General features: G+C 34.8%; 1 protein-coding gene across 5 annotated transcripts; it reads left to right on the forward strand.

The window, feature by feature from the left end:
* Window positions 1-209: 209 nt before the first annotated feature.
* On the forward strand, window positions 210-27,770 carry SPATA7 (spermatogenesis associated 7). 5 transcript variants are annotated; one of them, XM_019744505.3, is made up of 12 exons: window positions 210-403; window positions 2,110-2,184; window positions 4,260-4,355; window positions 7,074-7,121; window positions 13,620-13,753; window positions 17,615-18,090; window positions 19,259-19,325; window positions 21,044-21,165; window positions 23,161-23,214; window positions 24,546-24,623; window positions 26,754-26,811; window positions 27,049-27,770. In XM_019744505.3, exons 1-12 carry the CDS (start codon window positions 385-387, stop codon window positions 27,634-27,636), a joined length of 1,815 nt encoding a protein of 604 aa, XP_019600064.3. In that variant the 5' UTR covers window positions 210-384; the 3' UTR covers window positions 27,637-27,770. The 5 variants fall into 5 exon arrangements, with proteins under 5 accessions (XP_019600064.3, XP_019600073.3, XP_088653570.1 ...); XM_019744514.3 differs by lacking the exon at window positions 4,260-4,355 and having other exon boundaries at window positions 239-403; XM_088797444.1 differs by lacking the exon at window positions 23,161-23,214 and having other exon boundaries at window positions 245-403.

Raw genomic sequence — 27,770 nt, forward strand, 5'->3', positions numbered from 1 at the left:
AGGGGGGACCCGCAAGGGCAAGGCGCGCCAGGTGCTGGTGGCCTGGCTCCTGACAGGAGGCCGCTCTGTGGAAGACTGGCAAGAGCCCAGAACAAGACTGGCGCTTTGGGGCACTTTTCTCGCCGCGTTTCTCCACCCTCAAGGGCTCTCCTCCCCTCTCCAGGTACCCCGGGGGCGGAGCTTCGAGCGCAATCCTGCGCTGTGACGTCACAATCCGGACGCCGCGGAACCGACCCTTAGCAACCTGCCTAGCAACGGTCTGCAGCCCCCGCGGCCTCCAGTCTGCCCCTCCTTCACGATATTCGGCTGCGGGTGCTGGCCCAGCCCGGGGAAGAACCGAAGGGGACCTGGCGTGACCCACGGCGGCTGCAAGAGGATCTAAGCATGAATGGCAGCCGGAGAGGTAAAGGGCAGCTGTGGCGGCCGACCGCCGTCTCGCGCCTCGCCGCCGCCTGCGCTCCGAACCTCGGGTCTGGGGTCCTGGGTCCCAGTTGCGGCTGCGCGGGTAGAGGCCGCGACCTGGGCGCTCTCGGTCCCCTGCTTAGTCTCCATTTGTGAAACTGAGTGTTGCCACGAGCTGCCAGGCTCCTTGCACAGGAAAGGCCCTGCTTGCGGGGTTCACAGGTCTGCTTCTGGCTCAGAATTTGTCGCCCTGTCTCCAGAAGGCCCTGTCCCCTGTACTCGGGTCGTTCAACCTTTATTACCTCGATGACACCGGGGCACAGGAACCAAATTTGGTCCTTGGAGACAGACTTCCCTGGGCCCAGCTGCACTGCTCAGGGGTGACCCTCAGTTTCTTCATCTATGAATGTAAACACGGGGGTAAAACATCTATGTCATAGAGTTCTGGAGGATTATATGCAGATAATACATACAAAGTTCTTGGCACAGCGTAAGTACTTAGTAAATACGAAATCATCCATTTTGTAACTAGCTCCCCCCCCCAAAAAAACTATCCAGTAACCCAGTGATTCTCTTAACTTTAAGGTGAAGAGGAATCATGTTAAAATGCAGATTATGACGCAGCAGGTCTGATGGAGCAGGGGGAGCTGGTATTTTTCTTTTGTAATAAGTTTTCAAGTGATGCAGTTTTGCTGAGTACAGTTGTCGTAGCAAAGGACTAATCCATAATCACTGTGTACACTTGCCCTTCACTGAATACTCTCTGGGTCAAGTAGACATCTCGGTGGAACAGTTGGAGCCATATAACTGTAAATCTCCACAAACCGGCCCAATCCAAATAGTTTGTGTCTTCACTCTCTCTGAATAAATAGCATTCTGTCTTCACACTCAGTAGGGCAATCTCCAGACCCTTCCCTCCCAATTCGGTGTTCTTATCTATTTTTAAAAGTATCTTTCAACCAAGCTGCTAGTAGTTCATATAGTAAGTCTTGCTTGGAATGTGAGTGTCCCTATATAATGTAATCATTAGTGAAAATTAAGTGCTGTTCTGAATGTAGGAGAGAATTATCCATTGATCAGCAAACTGTATATTCTGACACTTTACCTAAGTTCCAGAAAACACAACCCAGCCTGTTTTTATGGTTTTCAGAAAATTTACAACATAAACTAACATTAAGCCCTTGCTGTGTACCAGAAAAATTAAGTTCTGATTCTGACTTATACATATGGACTTATTTTATACATAGTAACATGATATAATTTCTAATTTACTCAATTACTTTGTGGGAGGATTACTTTCTTAAAATTATTTTTAGGACAGACTAGTTTATGATTAACTGAAATAGTTAATATATATGTATTAACTCAAAATCTCAGTTTTATTATATCTCAAAATCATTTAAAAATTCAATAGGTCAGTGGTGTACAGAATAGTCAGTATACATAACTGATGTACATTTTACCCATCGAATCTAGTCTCAAGGTACAACTGTTTTGAAAATAACTTTTCTTAGAAAACTTTTTATCAATGGCTGCAGAATTTTTGTCTGATATATCATTTCTGGTTAGTTATGTGATTGAAAATAATTTTAAACAATGCTAATTAAATCAAAGATAGATTTATTTATTATTTTTTAAATGTTCAACATTGTTATCATTGGGAAAGTTGTGTTTCATTTATCCTAACTCATGTTATTTTGTTAAAAGTCAGAGCAAGCACTGTCCTTCCCAGATATGGTCCACCATCCATATTTAAAGGACACTTGAGCACCAAAAGTAATGGTAAGTGAGGTACCTGAAATGGTAAAGGTTGTTTGTTAAAGATTGACTGTCTGTTTTCTTTATTTGTAAATTATATGACATGATATAAAAACTATTTCATTTAATCAATATTTGAATTCCTATTATTAATTATAATGAAATATTATAGGAATTCTTGAGTTAGAGAATTTAGGAGTCCATTTCAGACTATTACTGTGCCCTTGAATGTGGACTTGGCTGCCTCCTGTTCCCTGCTGCAGCTCCAGCCCAACTCTGTCTACTCTTTGCTGGCCGACTACCCTGGCTTAAGGCATGGCTTCTGTGTTAAAATGTGATTCGTAGGTTGATAAAGACACATGCACTGAAAAGGGAATGCTGTGCAGAGAAAAAGAACACTTGAAAAATCAATTTCGTATCAGGAGCAAACACAGGCCTCTTTTATTCAACTGGATTTCTAGGTCCTATGAAAGGACAATCTGTGATGTTTTCATATTTTAAAGCCTTAAATTTTTAATATAAAGTTAAAATGCATTTTTATAATTACAGCTTAAAAAGTTTTAAGTCTGGGTTTTTAGGCAAAATAATTTAAAGTCTTTTTTCATTTACATGAAAAATTGTCAAAACTGGTTCCTCTAAATGTGAAGGAAGGATCACATTTTCAGTTACCTCTCTTATTTCTTTGTAACAAAGTATATATACACATAGAACCAGAATCAAACTTTGAAAAATAATTTTTAACTAAAAATTTAAAACTAGATTTAAAATATACTTACATAGATGAGCAGGATAAGGAACAAAATAGTTTGCTAACTTTTTTTAAGAATATACATGCAATTATAGATATAGTGGTTGTAAGTACAAGGCTGCCTTGTCAACATGTAAACTGCATCCATTATCAAGCTGTGTGATCTTGACAACCTTACTTACATCTGTGCCTCGGTTTCTGCTTCTATTAAAGGTTGATACTATTAAATGGTGATAATAGTAATTAAATGAGTTTTTACATGTAAAGAGGTTAGAACAATGCGTGGTATCTATTCAATACATTTTTTAGTAGTACTATCAAGCTTATTATTATATATTCTTATATTATGCATAGAATTTCCCTGGAAGGATACGTAAAAAAAGTAACAGGAGTCTTATGGGAGGGGAGACTGGGGGTCAGGAAAGTCACTATTTTTCAATCTCCGTATTCGTTTTTCGCTAATTTTTTTTAACCATATGTATATACTCTTTTTTTCTTTCTTTCTTTCTTTTTTTTTGTTGTTGTTGGGGAACAGTGTGTTTTTCCAGGACCCATCAGCTCCAAGTCAAATCATTGTTTTCAATCTAGTTGTGGAGGGCACAGCTCACTGGCCCACCTGGGAATTGAACCGGCGACCCTGGTGTTATGAGCACTGCACTCTAACCAACTGAGCCAACTGGCTTCCCTATGTATAACTTCTTTAAAACTGCTTCTAGCGTTTGAAAACAATATGCCTACATTTTATACTTGTAGATAAGTGCTTAATTATTTCTAAGATTTCTTCTAAACAGTTTAGATGAGGTCAAGAAGTTTAATGTCATGTACTTGTCTTAAGATAGTCCTAATACTTCAAAAAGAATGCAGTAAGCTGAATTGTAGATCTTGTTTTCAGGTGTGAAGGTAGAAGGAGGGCTCTCAAAATAGAATCATTGCATAGAGTTTTGGAGTTTGGGGTTTGCTTGATTTCCCAAATTCCCATGTATTCAAGAACTCATAATGATAACATTATTTTATAATCAGGCAAGTGGCTAACCATTTTTAGTTACGAGATTGAGAGCTGTCAATAAGGAATAGCTTTATAAATGTAATGATAGATTATATTCTAAACTGTCTTCCCAAAACTCTCAGGTTTGTAAAACTTATTCTTACAAAGTTTGACAGCTTGTCTGTTGTCAGTGCAAGATTAAGGCTAGGACATGCTCAGCATCACAAAGTTATAATGTCAGAATCTCCGTGATTGAATTTCAGCATATTTTATTAAAGTGAGCTTAATAATCAGTAACTTGTTTATCTCATGGTGATTTTATATTAATTTTAAATATATAATGATTAAATGTGTTTTAATTTTTAGCTTTTTGCACTGACTCCTCCTCTCTCAGACTAAGTACTCTCCACCTGATCAAGAATCACATGGCTGTTCACTATAATAAAATCCTTTCAGCCAAAGGTAAAAATGTGCAAATGTGAACTCTCTGTACCCAATTTAATCCCTCGGCTTCACTTCTAATTAGAGCAAATCTGTAGCAAAAATGAATACATTATGATATCTGGATTTGTGTTTGGTACGGCAAAATACCAGCTACTGACCCTAACATTATATATATAGTAGGAAATTCAGAATGCCAGTTTGTTAACTATATATGAAATCTGTATCATGTCTAGGTTATTTCCTTTTACCTGTGTTATCTCTAATATTATCTTGTGTTTAGATATTGATTTTAATTATAATCTACTTTTTAGTTTTCAAGTATACTAAAGAAGTTGTACAAGGAAGATACTAGCTAACCTCTTTTTCTTTTTTGGTCAGCTTTATTGAGATATAACTTACATACAACAAAATGCGCTTATTTTAAGTGTACTGTTAAATATTTTGAAAAATATGTACATTTTATAACCACCACCACAATCATGCTATAAAACAGGGATCAGCAAACTATAGCTCACAGGCCAAATCCTCCTGCCACCTGTTTTTGTACAGCTTGTGAACTAAGAACGGTATTTGTATTTTTTAAGTGGTTGGACAAAATCAAAAGAATATTTTGTAACGTAAAAGTTACATGAAATTCACATTTCATTGTCCATTCATGAGCACAGACAATCATGTCCATTCTTTTACTTACGGTCTATAGTGGCTTTTACACTAACAGGCAGAGTTATTAGTGGTGGCACAGACTGTGTCACCATGCAAAGCCTGAAGCATTTACAGAAAAAGTTCACTGACCCCTGATATATAACATTCCATTACCCCAAAAAGTTTCCTCTAGTCTTTTGCAATCAATCTCTTCCCCTCCACCCCTGGTAACCACTGATCTGCTTTCTATCACTACAATTGTGGCTTTCCCAGAATTTCACATAAATGGAATCGCACAATATAGATTGTTTTGGGTCTGGCTTCTTCATTTAGCTAACACTTTTGAGACTAATCCATGTTCTTGTGTGTAGTAGTATTTCTTTCTTTTTATTGCTAAGTAGTATTCCATATAATGACTATACCACAATTTATCGATTTCCTAGTTGGTGGATATTTGGGTTACTTTGACTCACTTTTGGCTATTAGAAATAAAGCTGCTATAACATTCACATACAGTCTTTGAACATATGCTTCTATTTCACTTGGATAAATTTATTTACTAGGAGTGGAATGATGGGGTAATACAGTAAGTATATACTTAACGTATAAGAAACTGCCAAACTGTTTTCCAGAATGACTATGCTATTTTGCATTTCTGTAATTTTTATATCCTCCGCAGCACTTCCTATTGAGTCTTTTTTAAGCTCTTCTAGTGGATATTTCATAGTATATCATCAGAGTTTTAGTTTGTATTTCTTCAATGCCTAATAATGTTGAACAACTTTTCTTGTGCTCATTTACCATCTGTATATCTTCTTTAGTGAAATACCTTTACCCATTTTTTAAAAATGGGTTGTTTGCTGTCTTAGTATTAAATTGTGAGAGTTCTTCGTATATTAAATACAAGTCCTATGTCAGATATATTTTACAAATATTTTCTCCTAGTCTGTGACTTGCCTTTTCATTTTCTTTTTTTTTTTCATTTGAAATAATTTTAGACTTATAGGAAAGTTGCAAAAATAGTAGTCACAGAAACTCTTCACCAGCTTTCCCCAATGTTAAAATCTTACATAACCATATTATAGTTTTTAAAAGCAGGAAATGAATATGGATACAATACTATTAAGTACAGAGCTTATTTGAATTTCACCAGTTTTTCCCTAATGTATTTTTTTCACTTTTATTTTCTTATTTGGAGGGCTTAAGTTTTTAATTTTAATTCATATTTTAAATGATTGAAAAAATCTAAAGAAAAATAATATTTTGTGACATGTGAAATCAAGTTCAGCTTTTCAAGTTTTAAATGCCATAGTTTATATTTTTTATATCCTGTTTAAGGAATCTTTGCCTAATTTTAGGTCACTAACATTTTCTTACATGTTTTCTTTTAGAAGTGTAAGTTTTACTCCTGTATTTAAGTTTGTGATTCATTTTGAGTTAGTTTTTATATATGGTATGATATAAGGATCAATTTTTGTCAGTGAGTGTCCAAATATTCCCAGGACTGTTTGTTGAAGAGATTGTCCTTTCCCTATTAGCACTTAGCACTTGAATTGCCCTAGCAGTTTTTGAAAGACAATTGACCATATGTGTGGGTCTATTTCTTGACTTATTCTTTAGTTCTGTTGATCTATATGTCTATCTTTATTACAGTACCACACTGCCTTAATTACTATAGCATTAACAGTAAGTCTTGAAATCATACAGTGTAGGTCCTCCAATTTTGCTCCTTTTTTCCCAAGCTTGTTTTGGGACTCCAGTTGTAAGTATGTTAAGTGCATGAAATAGATAGGTTAGCTCAGTGATGCTCTATGCGTTTATGTTCCATCGTTTCTTTACTCTGTTTTGTTTTGAATAGTTTATATTGCTATGTTTTCAAGTTCACTAATGTTTTTTTTCTATAGTAGCTAATGAGCTGTTGATCCTAGCCAGTATCTTTTTTGTCAAGGATATTATTTTTTATCTCTAGGAGTACCATAAAAATCAAAACAAGGAACTGCAAGTTCTGGAACTTTTTGGGATTTCCACATTTGATATTTGTTTTCATTTATAAACATTAAGAATACTATTAAACACCTGATTTTTCTCTTTCAGCTACGGTAGACTGCTCAGTTCCACTCAGTATGAGTGCCAGCATCAAATGTAAGTAACTTTTGAAATACTGCCTTAAAAAATTATGGTAAACTATACCAAACATAAATTTACTTCTTAACTATTTTTAAGTCTACACTTCAGTGGTATTAAGTACATTCATATTGTGGTACAACCATCACCATTATCCATTTTCAGCAGTCTTTTTATCTTGCAAAACTGAAGGTCCCCATTCCCTCCTTGCAACTACCATTCTACTTTCTGGCAACCACCATTCTATTTTCTGTCTGTATGAATCTGACTACTCTAGTTATTCCATGTAAGTGGAATCAATCATTCAATGTTTTTCCTTTTGTGACTGGCTTATTTCATTTAGCATAATGTCCTCAAGGTTCATCCATGTTGTAACATATGTCAGAATCCCCTTCCTTCTTAAGGCTGAGTAATATTCCCTTGTATGTATGTACCATATTTTGTTTATACATTCGTAAGTCAATGGACACTAGGGTTGTTTCCACCTTTTGACTATTGTGAATAATCTTTCTATGGACATGAATGTACAAATATCTCTTTGAGACCCTGCTTTCAGTTCTTTTTGGTATATACAGAGAGTGGAATTGCTGGAACATAGGGTAATTCTATTTTTAATATTTTGAGAAACTGCCAGTTTCCCACCAAAAGTATGCGAGGGTTCCAATTTCTCCACATCCTCGCCAATACTTGTTATTTTCTGCTTTTTTTCTTTTTTTTTTTGATAGCAACCATATTAGGTGTTGACATATTGCCTTTGGAGGAATTATTTTCTAACTTTTAAATATTATCCATAAATAAAATAAACTTGTATTTCTAAGTTTAAGAACTTAGAATTGAACCCCAGCTTTGCCACTAAATTGCCATGTTACTTTAGATAAGTTATTTAACTCTCCTGGATTTCATATTTTTTCCTACATATAGAAATTTGGGTAATACTAAAAGACTTGCCAAGGTTTAAGTTCTAGAATTCTGTCATTCTGACTGCCCTTGGCTTGTTAAGATTACTGAGTTATTCAAATAATTTTTTAGTGCCATTTGCAACAAAATGGGTAGATCTTGAGATTATTATGCTAAGCGAAATAAGTCACACAGAAACCATATGATTTCACTTATATGTGGGATATAAAACTGAAAGCAACAAAAGAACAAGACAAACAAAGAAACAAAAACTCATAGACACAGACAATAATTTAGTGGTTACCAGAGGATAAGAGCGTAGGGGGGTGGGAGATGAGGGTAAACGGGGTCAAATATATGGTGATGGAAGGAGAATTGACTGGTAAACACACAATGTGATATATAGACGATGTATTACAGAATTGTACACCTGAAACCTATGTAATTTTACTAATAATTTTACCAATAAATTTTAATTAAAAAAAAAAGAAGACACCAAAAGCTCTTGTGGATCACATACCAGAATAATAGCGTTTATTAAAATGTTTTGGTTGATTAAACAAAAAATAATAGTAATACTAATAATTTTTTAGGAGGGGTAAGGTCATTTCAGGCAAGAGTATGGGCCTTGAGTATATGTTTTTAAAGAACAATTTGACCACAGCATACAAGCTGTATGGGCAAGTCATTTTACCTCTCACCCCCCTCTTTTGTGAAATAAAAGGTAATTAGATAATCTCTAAGGACTCTTCCAGATTTTTAATTTCTTCTGTACCATATTAATACCTTTTATATAGCACATTATACGAGTTCAATATTTATAGGCTTTAAACATCTAAATTATTTGAATTGACATGGTTTTACCCAGTTGTCATTAGATCAGATAATTCTTTTTAACTGGGATCACCTCTAAATGGGAAAATTTTGCTACATTTTCATACTGATATTCATTTCCTAAACAATAGATATATAAAGATTATCTCTTTTTTATTTAGGTTGTATAATAAAAAGCCTGAATGTTTTAATCCTCTTACTCAACCAAACTCTTAGATTTAAAATCCAAATCCACCAATTTAAAATAATTGGGCATTTTATGTAATATTTAGTTCATTATAGTTTATTCATTGATTAATTCAGCAAATATTTATTGGGCACCTGCTATGTGCTAGATGCTGTTCTAAGTGATGGAACTAAAGAGGTGAACAAAACAAAGTATCTTCTCTTATAGAGCTTACATTCTAGTTAAAGGAGATAAACAATAAGCAAAGACAAAGAAAAAAAGTAAATATAGGATATGTCAGATGTTGATAAGTGCAATAGCAAAAAATGAAGCACAGGATAAGGGAGATTGGATGCCTATCCTTGGGAGGCGAAGGCATAACTGATAAGATAACAGTTCAGCAGAGACCCAAAAGAGTTAAGGGAGAGGCAGGTGGGAATCTTGGGGGGAGAGCAATCCAGACAGAGGAAACAGCGAGTACGAAAGCCTTGAAATGGCATCATGATTAGAGTATTCAGGGAACGGCAAGTAGAGCTGTATGGCTGGTGTCAGCTAATCCAGTTGAAGAGTGATGGATGAGGTCATTGAGATGGGACAGAGAGATGCAGACCATGTAGGGCTGTGGCCATTGCAAGCATGTTGGCTTTCACTATGAAATTGGAATCCATGGGAGGAGTAACAGAGCCAATTTAACTTTTAAAAGCATCTCTCTGGCTACTGAGTTGAAAATAGTCTGTAAGGGGCAATGATGGAAGCAGAATAAGTAGTTAGGAAACAGTAATCCAGATGAAAAATAATGGTGACTTGGACCAAAGTGGTTGCAGTACAAGGAGTGTGAAATGGTTGGATTTTGGAATCATTTAAAATGTGTCAACAGTGTTTACTGATGGATTGGATGTAGATAGGGTATGAGAGAAAAAGAGGAGCAAGTTCAGGATGACTCCCAACACTAGAGCCTGTCAATCAAAATAACAGTTATAATTTACTAAAATGAAAAATACGATAGGAAGAGATTTGGGGAGGAAGTGAATCCAGAGTTCAATCTTGGTCATTATAAGTTTGAAATAAATACCTAGTAGAAATCCAAGTGCAATACTGAGGAGGCCGAGTTTTGAGTCTAGAGTTCAGGAGAGAGTTCCAGGATGGAGATAAAAATTCAGGAGTTGACAGTATAGAGGTTATAGTTTACAAATTGCTCCTGTTTCTTGTTTCTAAAATTTAAACTTAGCTAGTGCTTATTTATCCCACAGTATCTTCTGCTCTCAGTCATTTGAGGTAGGAGTTTTTCTATGTTGCCAAGTAAATTAAGAAAAGTGTGATGATTAGAAGAATTGTAAAGATTGCAGTCACCAAACTAAAGTGTAATTAATAATCATTACTTCTTGTGTTATAGAGCTGATGTTCATTATAATCAGTATAATTAACTTAGAAACAGGTTTTATAGACACATTTAAAAAAAGAAGTAAGTCCCTGGGTTTGAGCTATCTCTGGTTGGATAAGAGACACTGTCTGTCACAGCCAACTACTGACTTGATAATTTAATCTTCATAGTATCTAAACCAGAATATCTCTACATAGTTCGTTGAATTGCTTAAATAATTCCATATGCTAATGCATTAGAAAGGCTTTATTTTTATAGCCATTCTATTGACAAATTTCATACCATATCACTGACTTTTACTAAGTTTAAAAATTGTGCAACTACCACCACAAACCAATTTTAGAATATTTTCATTGCCCCAGAAAGATTCCTTGTACCCATTTGCAGATGCTCCCCCTTCTTACCTCTAGCCTCGGGCAACCATTTATCTACTTTCTTTCTCTACAGATTTGCCTTTTCTAGACATTTTGTGTAAATGGAATAATTTTTGGGGTTTTTTACATTAGAATCTTCACTTTGCATAATGTTTCTGAGATTCATCTATGTCCTAGCCTGTATCAGTACTTTATTCTTTTTAATTACTCAGTAGTATTCTATTGTATGGAACAGAAATTTTGTCTTTTCATCTATTACTCAGCATTTGCATTGTTTCTGTTTTTTTGGCTATTATAAATAGTGCTGCTATGAAAATACATGTATAAGTCTTTCGTGTGGATATATGTTTTCATTTCTCTTGGGATACACACACACACACACACACACACACAGTTGTGTCAAAAAAATATATACACATTTAAAAAAAGGAAAAAACTGTATTAGAATTGTGATACTCAATATATTCCTATGACAAATAAGTCACGTTTGACTTCCGCAATTACAAGAGGTGCTCAAAGTGATTACCATCAGCATAATTTTAATACAGGGTTTTCCTTTCTTAAAATGTGTATACAGGGCTGGCCCGGTGGCTCAGGTGGTTGGAGCTCTGTGCTCCTAATGCAAAATCTGTCAGTTTGATTCCCACATGGGCCAATGGGCTCTCAACCACAAGGTTGCCGGTTCGATTCCTCGACTCCTGCAAGGAATGGTGGGCTCTGCCCCCTGCAACTAAGACTGAAAATGGCACCTTGAGCTGAGCTGCCGCTGAGCTCCCGGATGGCTCAGTTGGTTGGAGCGCAGGCTCTCAAACACAAAGGTCTACTCCTGCAAGGAATGGTGGGCTGCGCCCCCTGCAACTAACAGCAGCAACTGGACCTGGAGCTGAGCTGCACCCTCCACAACTACGACTGAAAGGACTACAACTTGACTTGGAAAAAATCCTGGAAGTACACACTGTTCCCCAATAAAGTCCTGTTTCCCTTCCCCAATTAAAAAAAAAATGTGTATACATTTTTTTGGCAACCTCTGTATATATATTATATATGTATATGTGTATATATACATACACACACACACACACGAATATATATGTATATTTGAGAATGGACTTGCTAGGTCATATAGTAAAATTATATTTAACTTTTTAAGAAACTGCAAAACTGTTTTCCAGAGTGGCCGTACCATTTTACATTCCCACCTCCAGCATGTTAGAATTTTATTTACTCCATGTCCTTGCTAACACTTGTTACTCCCATTTTGATTATAGCCATTCTAGTGGGTGTGAAGTGGTATCTCATTGTGGTTTTAATTTGCATTTCCCTCATAATTAATGTTGTAGAACATTTTTTTCATATATTTATTGGCCATCTGTGTATCTTTGGTAAATATTCAAATCTGTAGCCCTTATTTTAATTGGCTTATTTGTCTTATTATTGAATTGTATGTTATTTGTATATTTTGGATACAAGTCCTTTATTAAATATATGATTTGCAAACATTTTTCCCCCATCTGTTGTTTCCCTTTTTCTTTTCTTCAGGGTGTGTCTTTTGAAAAAGTTTCTCATTTTAGTTAAGTCTAACTTATCTTTTTTTTGGCTTGTGCTTTTGATGTTGTAGCTAAGAAATCTTTGCCTAACTCAGACTCTTGAAGATTTACTCCTATGTTTCCTTCTAAGAGTTTTATAGTTTAAGTTCTTACATTTAGGTCTGTGACCTGTTTGGAGTTGATTTTTGTATATGGTGTGAAGAGGCTTTACTGAAATGGATAGGTTGGGCAGATTTGGTAGTATGGAAATATTTAATCATTATTAAATCTGAGGGCTCTACTTTGTCATATTTTTTTACTCTCTTGTTTTACCTGCAAGTAAGACACCAGATCTGAGAAGGTTCTATTAATTTACTCCACAAACATTATCATCTGCAGAGATAATACATTCATTAAGCAAGTATTTGAGGATAGAAGAAATTGAAAGTAATATTTCGGTCTACATTTTAAATGATAGATAAATACATTTACTTTAGCAGGTTTATAAATTTTCTTAAGAATTATAGTTGAAACTTTAAATATACATATATATTACCTTAGTTTGTTTTTTTCAGCATGTAGAAATTTTTATAAATTCTGATTCAAATCAGGGTGATTTGAAACTTGAAATTATCTTGTCCATGAAGTTGGGATAGATTCCAATAAAAAAGTACATGTTAATTTTTTTATTTTATATGAAAATACAACTGATTCCACTTACAGTTAAACTTCTAGTTAACTCTGAAATTTGACTAGCTTTTATTTTGCCATTTTTAGTTTTTGTACAATGATAAGTCTTGATAATGACCGGTACCTGACTTAAGGCACACCAAAGTTTGAAACCACTTTTTTTGTTTGTATTTTCAAGTGAATAACAGTTAAGAGAAATACAAATGAGTTATCCTGATTGAAAATAATGTTTTCAAATTTAATGTCATTTTAAAAGTCATATAAAACTTACATTTTATAGCATATGATGATATTGACCATAATATTTCATTTGGGGGAGAGTCAGGCATAATTCAAACTGCAGTTGACAGTCAGGCATTTCTAACCTTCCTATCTCTAAATATTTTCTAGAGTTGCTTTCTTGACCCCTTAGGTTTGACTAGTTTGTCACATATTGTTTGTGCTTTTTAGGTAGTTAATCCATTTAAAGTTTCTATAAATTCAGTATTATCATAGTTTCTCTATACAGAAAAGTATATGGAATTTTATTTACACATCAGTAGTGTAAACATAGCAAGAAAAAAAAGTACCCTTTGTTAGTCTTCCAAGACCAAAAAATTAAATTTTCTATTTTATTCTATATTTCAAAAGATTCGTTTTTCCCATCAGATGCAGACCAACAACGAAGAGAGAAACTCAAAAAGGAATTAGCACGATGTGAAAGGGAGTTGAAATTAACTAAAACCGAAGTGCAGGCCAATTCTAAAAGTAATTCCAAGTCATTATTTAACACTCTACAAAAGGTAAGATAGTATTTTTACCTTTTAAAAGCTGATGTTTCTAAAGTACTTCATAGTGGTACCACCTGACTTTTTGGTAACATGTTTAACTGTAGGTAAAAATCAGTAAATTTCTCCTGTAAAGAGCCATGTAGTAAGTATTTTAGGCTTTTCAGGCCACACAGTCTCTGTCATAATATTGTGCCATTGGAAAGTAGCCGTAGACAATACATAAACGAATGGGCCTAGCTGTGTTCTATTAAAACTTGATTAACAAAAAAGACAGTAGGCCAGACTAGGCTCTAGTTTGCTGATTCCTGCTAAAGGTGTTTTGTGATACCTTTTTACATCTGATTAAGCAAGTTCCCTTCTATTACTAGTTTGCTAAGAGGATTTTCTTTTCCTTTCTCATGAATGCATGTTAATTTTATCAAATACTTTTTCTGCATTTTTTCAAATGAATGGTACAATTTTTCTTTTTAATCTGTTAGTGTAGTGAATTACAATTGAATTTCTAATGTTAAACTAATTTTTTGCATCCCTAATATAAACACTACTTTGATGATGAATTGCCATTTTTATACATTGATGGATACAGTTGCTAATACTTTGCTTAGGATTTTAGCATCTGTGTTTACTATTAATATTAACCTGTCATTTGCCTTTTTTCTACTATGTCAGGATATGCTAGCCTCTTAAACTGGGCACTATTTCCTCTTTTTCTATGCTTTAGAATAGTTTATGTAAATTTGGAATTAATTTGTTCCTTGAATTTGATAGAACTCAACATTAAAATTATCAGGGCGTAGAGTTTTCTTTGTGAAAAGATTTTTGACTAGTGATTCAATTTTTGAAATCCTTATATAACTATTTTTGTAAGTTGAATATATGTAGGAAGTTGTCCATGTCTAAATTTTCAAATTTTTGGCGTAGGCCTGTTCATAATATTCTCTTACTTTCTCTTGAATATGTATTATTATTATTATTATTATATTATTTTACTATAATATAAGACTGGGTCTAATAATAATATAAGACCCGGTCTTATATTAATTTTTGCTCCAAAAGACAAATTAGAGCTGATGGTCCGGCTAGCTCTTATTTTCAGGGGAACACGGTATATGAAAACTATGCAATGATTATCACTTTGAAATGGTTTACAACAAATTGTGTTGAACAGTAAGGATGACATCAGAATATGAAAGTGGTCAGACTACCACCAGAATACTTGTTCAATTGACACATAATTGAACCCTTTTCTGATTTTAGAACTTACAGTGCTCTTCAAATTTTGGTGAATTTACCAGTGTTACACATTTTCTGTGAAAATTATTATATGTCCATCCAAGCTTTCTGATATTTATGGCTAAAGGAAACAATGTAATCTCAAAAAAGTAGATTGGTACAGTTGATTCCATACTGTGTTCTACCCGTTTCCAAGGAAAGAAAAAGTAGCATGCAAGGTAGGGATTATGAGACATAAAACTGCAGAAAAATTTCATGTCTTCGGTCAGCTCAAAAGCAATTTTTCCAGCCCATTTCAGACAGATGAGGATATATTTCTGCCTTTAAAGATTTCTTTGGTATTTCATTTTGTTTATTAAATAACCATTACTAATAAGAATTTTCTGAAGTCAATCTAATGCCTTACAAATTTCTGCCTGCTCTGATCCAGTTTTTACTGTTGCTCTAAGTGTAAATAATTCCTGTAATTATTATTTAATAGCCCTAAAGGACTTTTCAGATCATACTTAGAAATGCCTTCCCAGGGAGCCAGACTCTTCTAGTAAATAAGCTGTAGTGTGAATCTAGTTTGGGAGTACTTTTCAAAGCTAACATATTGCAGTCATTAACCAAGCAGTACCCTAGTGACTCAAACTTTAATGCCAAAATACTTACTTGCTTTGAGTAATTTTGCCTTGAACTTGGGATAGGGTTAGAAAGCACTTGGAAAGGAAATAAGTGACTTGGGCTATTTTAGGCATTAGTCACGCTACCCAGTTTTCTGCAATTCCTTTCTTAGATAAATCAGTACTTAGATTAACTGAGTTGTTCACTACCAGGAAAGGAGTTAAAATCAGTGTAAGATTCCTGGTGGTATAAAAAAATCTAAAAATACGTGATTTTCAAATGAGTCTTTAAAGTAGATAATATGATGTAATGGTGAAGAGCATAGGCTCAGCCTGGGTTCAAATCTATGAGAACCCAGAGTTTCTTCGTCTATTAGAATAGAGGTAACAATTGTACTACCACCCAGAAGTTATGTGCTGATTAAATGCGTTGTAAATCAATTAGAGAACAGTACCTTGCACATGGTAAACTTATTAGTAGCAGTGATAGACATTCTTCTTCATCCTCGTTTATTCTACTCCATGGCGAGAACAGTACCTTGCACAAAGGAAGTACTTGGCTCTTTCCTTATTCCTCTTGTTTTTCTCCCCATGAGCTTGTAGGACAGATAGAACTGCCTAAATCCTAGCCGTTTTCAGCTTCCCTTCTGTCACTTCCATGTAAGTTCCCTTCTACCTAATCAAGTGACTCAGAGTTCTGGAAAGGATACACAGGTGTCCATAAAGTCTGGAATCATAGACAAGGTTTTTGGGGCATCTCATCTGTTCAAAGACTAAAATATATATGTTTTTAGACTTTATAGATATTCTGTATAAATGGTTCTTCCAAGGTTAAACCAAAAAAAGAAAAACACAAATGGAGCAGTCCAAAACACCTTCCCTTTCAAAGCTTTTCCCACTTGTGAGGAGAACCTAAGAAACATAAGCGAACTTTTTATGTATTAAGTATTTCTTAATTATATTTAGAATATCAGTTACTTAAGTCAGGGCGCCATATATTGTGAGGAGAAGTTCCTTTTCATTTCTACAAAGCCATGAAGTCACAGAGGAACTGCTGGCACTGCAGATTGCCATAATGACAAGACGGAAAGGGGAAGATGCTGCCACCAGCAGTGGTTGAGAAGGGGATTAGGGCTCGCAGTTGGTTTGGAAACTTTTAGATAAAACTGAGATCTACCAGTAGATCTCAATATTCAAGTTCAAGACCACAAATATGAGTAGGTATATGTTATGAATCATTTTTTTAGCTTCAGAAAGAAAAATGCTATTACTTATATTTAGAATTACATTTTTATATATTAATAATTCAAAAGCTTGAATAGAACTTTATGTACAATGCTAACATCTTCAGGAACATGTAAGTTAATTCTGTACGTGGTGTGATCAAAAAATATGGTGAATGCTGCTGCCAAGTGCCATCCATCAGAAAGGCAGGGATCTTCAATATGGGAAGCAACACATTGAACCTTAGTAACAGTGTGTGACAAGTTTCAACTGTTTGGTGCAGTCAGTGGGTGTGAGCTACTGTTGAGAGAAAGTGTGCCGTAAATCATGGATCACTAACAACGCATTAACATGAAATGGGCAAATGGTTTCATCCTACATCATGACACCGCTCCATGTCACACATAGCTTCTGGTATATGGCAATTTCTGTCAAATAAAAACATTACAGTGTGTCCTCATCCACCTTGTTCACCGGATCTGGCACCATGAGACTTCTGGCTCTTCCTCAAAGTCAAAATGATTCAGGACATCAAGGCAGGACATCTTCAGCACAGCTAAAGACACTCACAAAAGAGGACTCCCAGAACTGCTTCAGAAAGTGGCAAGAACGATGGGATAAGTGTGTTCGAAGCGAGGGGATTAGTAAAAATGTGTCTTTTACTGTGATAATTTTTTTTTAAACATTCACCTTATATTTTGATCACACCTCGTAGACCCGGAAAGCAACCATTTTTAAATGTATACTCTGGAGATCCCCCATTATATGAATTTGTCAATGTAATTGATGATATCATATCCAATGTTCTTAGCCTTCAGGAGAACCACAAAATGAAGATGACGTGTTAATCGAAGAAGTGAATGGCTGTTCGTCCTTTTCAAGGTCACCAGTAACTTCTTCAGAGAGACTACACATAAGTCTACCTAAATCCAATAAAGTTCTCACAAATGGTACTGAGAAGACCTCCAGCTCCTTCCTGTCCAGTGTGGATTATACCACCTCCAGGCCGAGGAGACTGTCCTCTGCAACCTCGTGTGGCAGAGGACCTAGGAGCACATTCCCGAATCCCCAGCGGTTTCAGTTAGTTATTTCAAAAACACCCAGTGGGGACCTTTTGGATAAACATTCTGAACTCTTTTCTAACAGACATTTGCCATTCACTCCACGCACTTTAAAATCAGAAGCAAAATCTTTCCTGTCACAGTATCGATACTATACACCTGCCAGAAGAAAAAAGGATTTTACAGATCAGCGGATAGAAGCTGAAACCCAGACTGAATTAAGCAGGTATGGCACGTCAACAGCCAATAGTAAATCCTTCAGGATGTTGTAGAAATTAAATAATATTCCTTATTTTATATCATGTGCCTTATGTCCCTTTTGAATGGAATGAGATTAGTGTGACTTTTCCTTTTGCATGTTATCACTAGAACTGTCAAATTAATTGTTGAAAAACTAAGTAGCTATTAAGCTTGTCTAGCTTCTTATAAACATGAATGTTACATATTTTAATTTGTTGTTTTAAACAAGGTGCTAGAACTTGTGTATGTTTTTAAATATTATACTTCCAGGGAATCCTTAAAATATGTCAAAAAACAACTGTTTATTTCCCCGTAGGGAGCTCTCTTTTAACCAGGGGTATCCAGAGTTTAAAAAGAGGGCAAGTATGGCAACATACAGCCGTCTTGCATAGCAACAACTCCCAGGTATAATTTAGACAATTGGGATAATTTCTGGAAATTAAGTATAATTCGCCTCAATAATGTTTTCATATACGATAGTGCCTGGCACATAATGAATATTCAGTGAAAATTTTCCAAGTGTTTGAAGAAACAAACAAATCTTATAAAATGTTAAGTGTTAGCTGATTTATGATTTTTTTTTCCTAGTATTATAACAAATATTTTATTAGGTACTAGATTTTTGTTATTTTAGAAAACAAAAAAATACTTATTACTAGTATGCTTTTTTCTGGGTAAAGACAAGGGGTACAGTAATGTCACTTAATGTACAGCATACGTTTAATCAAAGAATTAAGGTATTTAATCTATGATAGAACTTGTCAAGTGAGGGAGAAATGAGGAAAGCAAGTGTATCACATGCTTTTCTGATATTATATTTATGACATATTTTGAAGATAATAGTTCCATTTCCCTTAGTTCCATTCTGGCCAACTGACATACAGCTGCTATTTAAAAAGGGAGTGCAGGGGAAGCATATGTAGTCCAAACCATATCTATTTCCTAATTATTAGGTTGGTGCAAAAGTAATTGTGGTTCAAAAGGTTAAAAACTACAATTACTTTTGCACCAACCTAATATATAATCAGAAATAACACATCTTATAAAAATAGATGGTTTTCATCTCCTGTGTTTATTTTTTCTAGACAGTAAAGTTCATTATCATAGTGTTTGTATTTTGAAGGCCTAACAGTAATTCTTTTTAAATATTACAGCTTTAAATCTGATTTTGAGGCAGTTGAGACTAAGAACGTCACAGATTCAGAAGTGAACATAAAACAGGTAATAAAAATGAGCTCTCTTGTGTTCGTTGGAAGTATAGCTGCTTTAACTTAGTAGAATGTGTTTAGCTATTTGGACTGTGGAGAGTAATCTCTTGGTGACACTTCTTGCATAGGCTATAGCCAATGTACAGAAGGTTTGCCTATTACAAGTGGTGATACTCGTATGGTAGTTCTCTGAGCGTGGCGAGATAGATCCTGCCAATCTGGGAAATCATTTGTCATTAGCATCTCTTCTAGGTGGTTGGTTGACTGGCTGGACAGATGAGTGGATGAATAAAATACCTGAAATGTTATTTTCAAAGATGCAGTCTTGGATTACTGAAGGATCCAGAATAGTTGTGCGGAAGTTATTTTAGTTTTTATGCCTGTATGTTTTTAAAGAATTGCCACTGATTGTATTACTTAAATTAAACATTTTATAATAGATGGGTATATCATTCTCTTATGTTTGCCTTTACATTTTTCTATACCATAAAGGTCTTTTTTACAGTGTTTATATTTGAATGCTTAGCAGTCATTTCTTTTAAAATATCACAACTTAAAAAAAAAATCACAACTTCGATTTTGAGATAGTCATTATTTTTATTTTGGGGATATTAATCATATACTTGTGTCCTAATTTAAATTTATTAGTTGATAAAAGGTTTGTCTATCAAAATGTCAAACACAGATTCAGGGGTAGAAGAATAAAATGTAATCACACTCAACTTCCATCTTCCCTTCTGAAAATGGGTAGAAGATTATAGGTTTCCATCTCAGCCATTAATAGCTGTTTGACATAGGGACCTGCCACTTACGGCCCAAGGACAAATCACTTATCCTCTAAGAGCAGAGTTTCCACATCTAGGAAAACGTACTTAACACACAGGATCATTGGAAGGAATAAACGAGGGGGGTAAAGTGCCTACAACAGCCAGGGCTCAAAAAATGATGCCTAAGACCAGCTTGAGGATTGGGAAGAGAGTTAGCTCTGTATGTAACTACATAAAGTAAAGCAGAATAAGTCCATTTTTATGACATTGTGTTCCAAATGTTTATCCATAGCCCAGTAAGAAAATGGTGTGTCCCCGTATTCCATAATTAGTACCAGCAGCTGTCTACTTGAGGAAGCTAGTCGAGTATCAAGGCAGTAGACCCTCATTTTAACAGCCCCTTTAAAACTGCAAAGCACTATACATAAATTTGCATTGTAAAGACTGAATGGTATGATGTAAGTAAACGTTTCTGGCACAGTATGTGACCCATAGTAAAGCTGCTTATAAAAGCAAGCTGCCAGTAGTTTTGTTTGTTAACATTAGTGTTTACGCTGCCATGCTTCTACATGTGTGACATGTTGGCATTTGAAACAGATGGGGTGTTTGAATTTCTGAATAATGGGATATTTTTTCTCAATTTTATCTAAAACTTGCAAATTTGCTTCATTTTCTCTTCTTATGTTTATTTGTAGTGATTTCTTAATGTCATTTAAAATATCCCTCATTAAAAAAAATAAAAAGTTGTTTTATCTTACTTTAAATAAATTTAAGAAAAAAAATCCTGATTGGATAGAAAATATATTCTAAAACATTCTTTGTTGTCATGTATCTGTCACTTTTATCTACTGGGTGTCTCTACTCATCTTACCTTGACTTTTTCTTTGAAATTTGCTGTTCTGCTTTATTTCTGCTTTTATCATGTATTCTGAAGCAAAATTAAGATTTCTTCTTTTCATTGCAGCCCCAGGAATCTAGTTGTACGACATGTGGTACCAAAGAAAGAAAAACCCCTTTACCTTTACAAGGTCCTGGCTTACCCCGGGATGACATGAAAGACGATGCTCTTCAGTATTCCCCGTCAAGGTAAGCAGCTCGCAGGAGAAAGCATTTCAATTGTCTCCATCTAACCGCTTTCCTGTATCACTGACCTATTTCGTTATACTCTGGTGTGATACAATTCAGCCATAGGGTTAGTTTTGCTAAGGAAATTTTGCAAAGTACTCAGTAGTAAGTTTCAATGAATTCATTTTACTAATCCATTAATCAAGGGAAAAAGGACATTAGCTTGTATTATTTGCCATCACTATTGATGTGAAAAATAATTTTCCCCAAGAGAAATCCTCTGCAGTGATGCTAACCAGTTTACGTGGTGCAGATAGTACTGACCACACCACCTTCCCATTGGAGGATTCCTGATTTGTGATTTGGAATAGTCCCCATATGCTAGTGCTTGATCCATCCATGCTATGTAGAGGCACTGTTTTGTTTTTGTTTTTGTTTTTTAAGGAGGGCACAGCTCACAGAGGCCCAAGTGGGGATCGAACTGGCAACCTTGGTGTTACTAGCTCCATGCTCTAACCAACTGAGCTGACTGGCCACCCCCCAGAGGCACTGTTTTTTAAAACTACTCATCTTGGTTAGGGATTATGAAATACTATACCTAAATACAAAAAGATAGGTTTAGCACCTATAGTACAGAATTTTAAAAATACCTTTGGTAGTTTTAGCTGTCAAATGCATTTCCAGTGTCAGAGATCAGATATGAGATGAAGGAGGTGAAAGAAAGAAAGGGCCGGAGTTTAAAAAGAGGGTAAGAATGAGGTGCTGTATAGCAGACCAGCGGGCCAGCACACCCAGTCCTTCAGGGCCCAGCTCCTCATGCAGCCCTTTCCTTGGGAGATCTCACAAGCGAGGCTACAGGGTTCATTGCTAACCTGTCTTGAAATTCATGGTGCTTCAGTACTCATAACTTAAGATTTATAAGCTACTCCGACCCAGTCTGCAATGAAAATAAAGAATCACCTAAAAGGGGAGATCTATCTTTTCTAGTAGCTTCTAAAAGAAATGTTATAATTGAGTATACCTGAATAAAAAGCTTAGAATTAACTAATGATGGCATAACTGAATAAGACAAATTTTACATGTCAGTCTTAAAAATTCTTCCACAAATATGTTTTCAGCATTGTATATGTTAACCTTAGTCAAATTGTCATTGCTTATACTATGTAAGTACCATAGTACAGTTTTAAAAAGGCTTGTGAATTTGTAATTAGAAGACTAGTTTAAAAGTCTGCCTTTGCTACTTACTAACACGTGACCTTTGCAAGTTACTTAGCCTCTCTGCGCCTTAGTGAACTCACAGTAAGTGAGAAAAATAATACCTACCCAATCAATATTCCTGGCAGGGTTGTTCTAAAGATTAGATTAGATCATGGGTATAAAACATATTGCTATACAGGATGTGATCAAAAACTATGGTGAATGTTTAAATTTTTAAAAATTTGCAAAAATTTATTACAGTGAAAGATACATTGCCATTAGTACCCCTCAAAATACTCCCCCTCGCTTGGAACACACTTATCCCGTCATTCTTGCCACTTTCTGAAGCAGTTCTGCAAGTCCTCTTTTGTGTCTTTAGTTGCCCTGTCATGATGCCTCGATGTCCTGAATCATTTTGACTTTGGGGAACAGCCAGAAGTCGCAAGGTGCCAGATCCGGTGAATAAGGTGGATGAGGACACACTGTAATGTTTTTATCTGACAGAAATTGCCATACCAGAAGTGATGTGTGACATGGAATGTTATCATGATGCAGGATGATTTACAGCACACTTTAAAACACACCTTCTCAATCATAGCTCACACCCGACTGACTGCACTGAACAAGCTGAAACTTGTCACACACTTACTAAGGTTCCACGTGCCACTTCCCATCTTGAAGATCCCTGCCTTTCCATTGGATGGCACTTGGCAGCAGCATTCACCATATTTTTTTATCATACCTCGTATATAACATTATTGAACACTTATTGTACACCAACCATTGTTTTGTTCAAATATTTTAATTTTCTCTTTCCAGGGCAGTAAGTCAGTATTTCCTGCAGCCTCCTTCAAGGAGAAAAATCTATACTGAGTAAGATCTTTCTCACCTCTTCATTTTGCTTAGGGGAAACCAAGAATTAAGAATCACACAAGCCATCATTAATAACTCAGGAACTGCACACTAATTTCTCTTAAAACCAGCTTTGGAGTTCAATCATATAACACATGCTAACTTTAGAAAATGACCAGAATTTTCTGAAATAATTATCACTTTATCTTTATGTCCAGCGGAAATTTGTCCCTAAGTTGATAATACCTGTTATTTTTTATAATTAGGTCCATAATTCTTGTTTATTTTTATAAGTAAAAATAATAGAGTTTTTGAGAAATTCAGACTTTTAATAGCTCAGGATAGCTTTCCTGGAGGTTTCTAACTTCACCAGTTCTTTGCAGATATTCATACTTAGAGGTTTTAATATTGTTTTAGTTAAGCTACACTTTTTCAAGGAAAATAACCTATTTTTATTACTTCATTTATTTTCAAACTTGCTATTTAAATATTAGAGACAGAATCAGTTTGAAAGTATAACTTTATACATTTTAATTTATTATCTGATTTGCTTATTTACTCCTCCCATTCTATTTACTTATTCAGTAATTTGAGTATTTACATTTAATAAATGCTATTTGCATTTTCTGTCAAATCACTAATTTCAGCTAATTAAAATTAAATTTATAATAGTATCCTAATTTTCTTGTAATAACTACTAAAATAGTTATATCATAAGACAGTATAATAAATATGTCCAAGTAATTAAAAATTACCACTGTATTTTTCTACACAAATATTCCTACTTGACTATCTCCCTACTCTCCAAACATTTTGAGGAAAAAAGATAATTTTTCTGCTCAGTATAGTTCCCAACCTTAAACAAGATCCTCTCCTAGGAGCAGGAGAGGATTTCATAGTTGAAGTTCCTGCTTCTCTGGACGACTTTCCTCTTTCCCTTCCTGCACGTGCTGTGCAGAGGGGCTCACAGCCCTGCTGCAGACATGGTCAGGAGCCAGCGGCCATTCATAGCCCTCGTGGGAACACATGCCCCCACTAGGTCACACTTGGTTGCCCTCTTGCCCTTAGATGGTCTCTCTTTTGTTTAATCCCTGCTTATTTTTTACAGCTGGGATGGATGTTGCAGACATCTATGAAATTTTACTCTATTAGGGAGTATTTTCTCATCTTTCATATTTATCTTTGCATAATTTCAGAAGGCCAAAATTATGTTTGTTTTATAATATTCCCCTTAATGTGAGAGAGAAGTGCATTTGTAATAGAGATATTTCTAATTAGGTACTCATATTTCCTATAGTTTTCAAAATAAGTAATGAATAATTTTTATTCTCTATATTGCTTTGCCTTCACAGTGAAGAAGAACTGTTGTATCTGAGTTTCATTGAAGATGTAACAGATGAAATTTTGAAACTTGGTTTATTTTCAAACAGGTTAGATTTTTTAAAATAATGCATGGTGGTTAAGAGTACATTATATACTCTTCATTTTTTGAAGTTATTTCCATGTTAGGAAATGAAAAATTATATTGCTTTCTTGGGGGACCATAGTCTTATAATTGATAGCAAATTTTAAAGTATGTTTTTATTCATACTGTAGTCAGGCTCAAAGTTCGGGCAAGTTGTAGAGAAAAACAGATTTTATTTATTTAAATACTGTTATATCTCTTGGTTATAACAGACTAGTAAAATAAATTTTTGCTTATTTACAAAGATCCATAATGCCATTTTGATGTTTGAAACCTGGTAAGAATCAAAAGCAAGCATTTTGGTTACAACTGTTACTGCTAACGTGAGGCAAATTAAAAGCTAGGTTTGCATGCTGTGAATGAAGTGGGAAGTTTGCAAAACCAGATTAGGTCTTAACACATCTAAGGAAACTGTGTGGTCCTGAATTACCTTGAACATTTATTTATCTAAAATTCATTGGACACTGAGCCCCACTTTGTTATGTAGCATAAGACCCCGTTAACATGTACACTGCATACTTTCCCTATGTGAAGTACAGACATTCTAATGTATTATTTCTACTCCTGTGTGAAGTTTTTTTTAATTAATGCAAACATTGTCAGTATTAAAAGATATACCAAAAAGACCTAAGTTTTATTGCAGTAATTCTATTTATTGCTTTCATTTTTTAAAAGATGGTGAAAAATATTTGTATAATGGGTATAGAGTTTCAGATTTGCAAGATGAAAAAGTTCTATTGATCTGTTTCATAACAATGTGAATATACTTAACACTACTGAACTGTGCAGTTAAAATAGTATATTTTGTTGTTTTTTTCCACAACAAAAATACTAACTATAAAGCAAAAATAAAACAAAAACATTTGCATAAAACATGTATTTATACTAAAAAAAATCTTACGTTTTTCTCTTAGATTTCATAAGGGTGTTTATTGCAGTGTTTTTGATAATAGCACCAGAAATTGAATCAACCTAGGTGTTAAATAGTAAAGGTTTGGTTGAATAAATTGTAGAATATTTATGAGTAAGTTCTGTTCAGAGACTTAAATAGTATACAAATGAATTTGAGATAGAAAGATATTCAAAATATATAATTAAAAAAAATGGTACCTAAACAGTATGCATCGTTTCATCCCAGTTTTGGTAAAGAAATAAATATGCATAGAAAATTGCCTAGAGGTGAATATTCCAAAACATCAACAGTCGTAAAATATAGAATATGGATTTCTTGGGTTTTAAAAAATTTATTAAATTATACAGAACTACTGAATATAAGGTTGGCGCATAACTTCATTGAAAATAACAAATGGTAACAAAGGAAATGAATTGTTTTTCAAGAAACCTAGTGATACATTCACGTGATAGAAGACAAGCATGATGTACTCAAATAAACTGTCTGGAGTCAGACACATGATGTACTGGAGTCAGACACATCTGGGTTAAATTCTCTTAATGGCTTGCGACCTTAAGGGAGAGGAAATTATTGTCTTAGAGATGTGGTTGTCTCATCTTTAAAATTATTTTATGATACCTTTCTGTCCCAATATTGGTCATGATTAGAGGTATAATGATTATTATGTGCCTAGCACTTAGTGGTGCTTAATAAGTGATAACTTTTAGGTTATTATATGGATTCACCATCCATGGAATTTTTTTCAAGTATACTTTAAGAAGCATTGTAAAATAACACTTCACAAGAGAATTTTCTTTAGGATTTGGTTTATGGGGGTAGTGTGTGTGTGAAAGAGAAGGGAGGGAGAGGCTTGTGTTTGCCTATGTCTGTGAGAGAGAAAAAAGCGTGTGTGTGTGTAGGAATTCTTGGCCCCCATTTAAAATATTTTATTCACAGAAATGTAAGTAGCATGCAGTCTTTCAGAAGCATTGGCATCCATTATGTTAAGTTAAATGCATAGTGGAAGCCGTACCAGCTGCCAAACTGGAAAACTTATCAGGGAAGGATTGATCTTTATCTTTTGAAAGAAGAGTAATCCAAAAAATATTTTCCAATCTTTAGTAGTTTAGTTATTGCATGGCTATTTTACATTTAGTGATTTTCTGATTTTGAGACATTAACAATTTTCTTTATCATTTGTAGGTTTTTAGAACAGCTGTTTGAGCGACATATAAGACAAAATAAACACCATTTGGAGGAGGTTTGTCTTTCCTTACAACTTCATTAGAAAAACTCTAACATAGAAAGAATTTTAAAGTTTTTCCATACCTTCAAAGATGCATTAAAAGCAAGTGCTTTTTTTCCCTTGTATTTTGTGTGTGTTCAGGGGTGGGGTGGAAGAAGTATTGATCCTGCTGAGATTAGCAGCACTGCAGACAAAAGGAATTCAGTTTAACTAGCTTAGTTAATGTAATTATTGTCTTTGTCTTAATCTTAGGGGAAAATGCGCCATCTGCTGCATGTCCTAAAGGTGAACTTAGGCTGCACAGCCAAGGAAAAGCTAGATGACATAAAACTAGAGGAAGATGATATGTTGAATTTACTTCATTTTGAAGAGGCTGAAAATTCAGAACAAAATGAATATAAAAATGAACAAGATGCAGCAATTCAACAGGAACGTCAAGAATACCAAAAAGCTTTGGATATGTTATTGTCTGCACCAAAGGATGAGAATGAGATATTCTCACCAAATGAATTTTTCCTGCCTGTCTATAAATCAAAGTATTCAGAAGGGGTTATAGTTCAGCAGGTAAATGATGAAACAAATCTTGGACCTTCAATTTGGGATGAAAAAAATCCAAGTATGTCAGAGAGCATAACAGACCAAGAAACCTCTGTGAATGTCATTGAAGGTGACAGTGATCCTGAAAATGTTGAGACTTCAAATGAATTATGTTGTCTCAGCACAGCACTTTCCCAGTCTGTTCAGCTCTGCAGTGTCAAAGGTGACAATCATCATGACATGGAAGGACCAACTCTTAACATCACCGAAATGAGCACTGAGGACTGCCCTTTGGATCTTTGATACTCATTAATAAATATCCCAGATGGCCAGTAATTCAATATTCCTTTTATTTTTTCTTTTCTAGATTAAGATTTTCTGTATTTATTTTCTATGCGATATAATAAATTGCCATGAATTTAGCAGCTGAAAACAAA

The sequence above is a fragment of the Rhinolophus sinicus genome, chromosome 3 (genome assembly GCF_057876585.1).
Source record: "Rhinolophus sinicus isolate RSI-liver-muscle chromosome 3, RSI-T2T, whole genome shotgun sequence".
Taxonomy (NCBI): Eukaryota; Metazoa; Chordata; class Mammalia; order Chiroptera; family Rhinolophidae; genus Rhinolophus; species Rhinolophus sinicus.

Bases quoted from the DNA above. Each gene is read 5' to 3' on its own strand.
- SPATA7 (XM_019744505.3), top strand. The intron at 18,091-19,258 runs GTATGGCACGTC...TAAATATTACAG, and splicing joins ACCCAGACTGAATTAAGCAG to CTTTAAATCTGATTTTGAGG. The intron at 19,326-21,043 runs GTAATAAAAATG...TTTTCATTGCAG, and splicing joins CAGAAGTGAACATAAAACAG to CCCCAGGAATCTAGTTGTAC.